A 4,352-nucleotide genomic window follows, 5' to 3' on the forward strand; every position below is an offset into this window, starting at 1 on the left:
AAATACTCTCACTCTCACTTATTTATCTCATATTTGAATACCTTCTTTAACTTGAGCGTCGGAGTGCTTTTTGCAGGTGCTCCCGCCGCCGTGTTTCTGCAAGCGCCGAGGTTAACTTCGAACTTATTCCTGAGGTGACATATAACCCTCCCTCAAAGTGGATAGCCTCACTCGAAGACGTATATCTCGGCCTGAACTGAACGGAACAACATTGATGGCTGATTTTGGTGTACAAATAGCATTTTTCAAAAATAAAGAAAGGGCTTTTATTTATTTTAGAATTAGATTCATAGATTCTTTTAATCGTGAAATTTAAAGAAACCAAAATAGTTCTTTAAGACCTGAATTAAAAAACTTACACAAAAACGTGTTAGTACGAAATTTTTTTTATATTAATTATAAGTAAAATTGGATTTAATTAAAAAAAAACACTAATTTACCTTTCGTTGTAATTTTTTTTTGAAAATAATAAATTTTTTATATATAAAAAAATTTAAATATTTTAAGATAAAAAAGATAGTAAAATAATAAAATAAAAAATTAATTATTATTAATTTTATAATTTTTATAAAATATATATTTTATTATCTTAATTTAAGAATAATTAATTTTTTATTTTATTATTTTATTACCAACTTTTTTAAGAAGATATTGATTCATAAGAAAAAAAATTCTCATGTTCTCCGTCTCCCGTCGTATTTCACAAACAATAAACTTTAAATTAATTTGTAAACAGAGATGTGAAAATCAAACCATTTTAGTAGCATTCTTTTATAATTAAAAGGTAACAATGATGTTAAAAATTTATTTTGTAACCCATTTTTTTTTAATTTAAAAAGTGCAAATTTTGTAATAATTTATGGTTAAATTAAAATTGCAAAACTAATACAGTATTTAATAATAAGAAGCTGATAACGATAAGCTCATTTTTTAGGGATAGTAAAATTAAATTAAGTGAGACACTAAGTTAATTAGTAGTTTTCATCCTTTTGTTTGGTATTTCTTTGCTAGCAAAGCAAGTTTGAAATCAATTTTAAAAGAAAAAATATAGATAAATAATAAAAATATTAAATAATATAAACAATAGATATATCAGATGTTCATTTTACTAGTGTACAGATGGTTGTTTTAATATTAAAATTTAGAAAATTAATTTAAAGGTGTAATGTGTTTTTATTTGAGTGATAGTTATTCATATTATTCAACAAAATCATTATCCCTAACATTCTCCATACTCAATTAAGAGGTTACGGGTTCGAGTTTCCTATCTTTAGTAAAAAAAAAACATTTCCCCAAAAGGAAAATACACAAATCCATCATCCATACGTCAGAGAAAACTAAAGACAGACCCACACTGAACCCTATCAGCTACTGAAACCTACGTTCTCTATCGCCCAGGTACTCACCGTCGGCCATACGGTGCCGTAGCCGCCGGACTAGCCTAACCTTTTCCTCCCACTTCTTCCGTCGGCGTCGCTCAGGTTAATGTAAGCCATGCTGACGGTCATTTTTTGTCCACGCACCTCAACTCCGTCGCGGACTCGCGTTCCTCTTGTTGGAGTCGCGGTCGTTTGATCTCTCCTCGTCGTGTTTCTCTGTTAGTAATCTCTCTCGGTTAGAAGTTTAATTAATTTTTATTAGAGATTTAAGCTATTTATCCCTGTTCATTAACAATGTCACCGTATTTGACTCAATCAACTCCTCTGATCTACTCTCTTCAAAAATGCCACGTGTTCCTTTCAAATTGGACATTTGTCCTTGGCCACCTTAGCCTTTATTTTGGTTTGGCCACAGACTTCACCTTCATATAACACTTGTTCTTGGCATAAATAATTTCATTCCATTACATTGTAATTTGTACAACCGCTTCAAAATTCAAAGTTTAGAAGAAAGGGAAAAGCAGTTGAAAAAAAAAGCAGCTGTTCATTAAAATAACAAGATGATGATGATAATATAAGATAGTGAAGAAACAGTTAGCCCAATGCATACTAAAAGATATTTAATGTGCAGCATCTTCTTCCTGGCAGAATTTAGTGTACTCCTTTGGTCCCAGCAAAGAATCCAGTTCAGCTGGACTATTTGGCTTTACTTTTATCATCCATCCACCTTCGTATGGGCTCGAGTTTATCTTAATTAATGTCACAATAAGCATCATTGTTAATCCGTTAATTAATATATATTCACTAAGGAAGTAACTAACATATACATACCAGGCCAGGGGTTTCCTTGAGAGAAGCGTTAATCTCAATGATTTCACCAGAGATTGGAGAGTTGACATCACTGGTTGCCTTCACACTCTCAACCGCGCCAAAGCTGCCTCCTTGTTTCACTGAACCACCCGGTTCAGGCAGATCTACAAACACAACCTCTCCAAGATGGTCCTGATTATGCAAATTAAATTCATTCAATCCATTACTTCAATTTCATTGTAACTAACTATATGTGTAGCAATAACAAACCTGAGCATGGTCAGTGATTCCAATGGTAGCCACTGAGCCTTCATGCTTGACCCATTCATGTGAGTTTGCGTACTTGAGTCCATCCAACACTGCAAACATGATAATTAATTAAGCAAAACAAACATGAACCAAGGGGATAATGTATGGTAGAATGTTATATATACCGGTGGAAAAGCATCTGGAGAGAGAGAAGGGAGAAGGGAGCTGATGAGTTCTAGAAGCTGCTGAAGATAGTTTGAGTGCATTTGCAGTTGAAGAAGCCCACAGCCTGAGTGCCATGGTTGTAAGAAGAATATGATAGAGAGATATGTGTGTGTGTTTTATCTCTAGCAATTTTTTCTTTATCTTGGATGTATGGTAGCCAGCCAATTCCTCATCCTTATACTTTGTGTTTGCACCATCTCCTCTATCTTATGCTTCTTTAATGTTATCCATACAACATATGCTACTATTACTCTCTTTAAATAAACTTTAGACTAATTTAATTCTTATCAACCAATTGCTTCCTTCACACCACAGAACCACAGTAAAGACTAATGCCTTCTTTCATTGTTGGGCTTTCAAAGCCCACTATATACTTAGACAAAGAAAAAAAAAAAACAGGCTTTATTCTCAACGACAACTTCATGTTTTAATGACATATAGATGGAAAGAAAAAGAAGGTTTTTTTTTAATAGCCAATAACAAATATTTTTGGACTTTTTTGAATCAAAAATTAAAATCACTTGAAAATGAATAGAGTGCAATGATAAATAGTATTGATTAAAATTTTCACGATTAAAACCAATTTGAATTGGTCAGTTCGAATTCCGCATATAGCAACCCATTAGTCAGAGTTTGAATTCCACCGTTAACATGGAGATGACGTAGCACCCAAACCCCCATTCTTAAAAATCCCTTAGCAAAATGGCAACCCATCAAAACATTCCGCATTGAAAAAGAGACATTCAAAAACTACCAACCAGTTCCAAACCTTCATGCGCTGGAGGAACCCCTAACATGCATTTCAACTAGCTTAATTTGCATCCAAAGCACTGTAAAATAATAAAGAATCTTAAAATGAAAATTAAATTTCACAACTCTTGAATCAAAATGACATCTTGGAATCAAAACACACACTTTTTCGCCAAGAGATAGATCAGAAGCACAAGATCCTCGAGTATATCACAATCTTCATCAAATTACACGCAATATCTGTCATCTTGATTCTCCCAGACTCCTCAAAAATCATGTCAAGCGCCAAGGCCAGTAATGAGAACGGCACAGGCGTGCCCATTTCCCAGCAAGCCACTAAGCTAGGATCGAATTTCGAAGGCTTGGCCTTCAGCTGTGGAACGCGCTTGTTCAGCTCCTGCAAGACAGATGAAGAGGACACATGGCGTGTCTTGTCGAAGGAGGGACTTCTTTCTCCGGTTCTTGCTTGGGTGGGTCACTTGGCAGCGTAGGAACGGTTTCGGAGGGTTTGGGGTTGTTAGGGTTTAGCGTGGAGGTTGGTGTGGGGAGTGTAGAGGATGTGGATTTTCTGTTTCTGGGGAGAAGAGCTGTGACTGTTCAGATTTCTTCTTCTTGGCAGCGGCAGCGCGAGCGCCGGACTTGAGAGCATCGAAGGCGGAAGGTCGTTTGGTCATTGTGTGATGGGGGAAAGGGACACAGAGGATGTGAGACGAAAGAGGAAAAAGAGGTGCGAAAAAGGAGAGAACTTTAACGATGTCGTTTTGCAATATTTTAGACGCGTACAATTACACGACGTTGTTTTAGTGCCAGTTGTCATCAAAATTTGCTAGTTTTCAGTGACAGAAACACACAAAAAGTCTATTTTTCTTTGTGACTTAAATAAATTAAATAATAAAAATAAAATAAATAAATAAAAATTGCTTAAATAGATCCGTTCAA

General features: G+C 34.9%; 1 protein-coding gene across 1 annotated transcript; it reads right to left on the reverse strand.

Moving 5' to 3' along the window:
* Positions 1-1,802: 1,802 nt before the first annotated feature.
* On the reverse strand, positions 1,803-4,132 carry LOC107642641 (glycine cleavage system H protein 3, mitochondrial). The gene is made up of 4 exons (XM_016346054.3): positions 2,624-4,132; positions 2,460-2,548; positions 2,211-2,381; positions 1,803-2,128 (listed from the first exon to the last, which is right to left on the reverse strand). Exons 1-4 carry the CDS (start codon positions 2,736-2,738, stop codon positions 2,000-2,002), a joined length of 504 nt encoding a protein of 167 aa, XP_016201540.1. The 5' UTR covers positions 2,739-4,132; the 3' UTR covers positions 1,803-1,999.
* Between the last annotated feature and the right edge of the window lie 220 nt (positions 4,133-4,352).

The sequence above is a fragment of the Arachis ipaensis genome, chromosome B5, assembly GCF_059453495.1.
Source record: "Arachis ipaensis isolate K30076 ecotype BB chromosome B5, ASM5945349v1, whole genome shotgun sequence".
Lineage (NCBI taxonomy): Eukaryota > Viridiplantae > Streptophyta > Magnoliopsida > Fabales > Fabaceae > Arachis > Arachis ipaensis.

What these genes read in the sequence shown, in the direction of transcription:
- LOC107642641 (XM_016346054.3), bottom strand. Translation starts at nt 2,738, where the DNA reads ATGGCACTCAGGCTGTGGGCTTCTTCAACTGCAAATGCACTCAAACTA. An exon ending in CTCCAGATGCTTTTCCACCG is followed by an intron (nt 2,549 to 2,623) that starts GTATATATAACA and finishes TCATGTTTGCAG; the next exon opens with TGTTGGATGGACTCAAGTAC. An exon ending in GAATCACTGACCATGCTCAG is followed by an intron (nt 2,382 to 2,459) that starts GTTTGTTATTGC and finishes TTGCATAATCAG; the next exon opens with GACCATCTTGGAGAGGTTGT.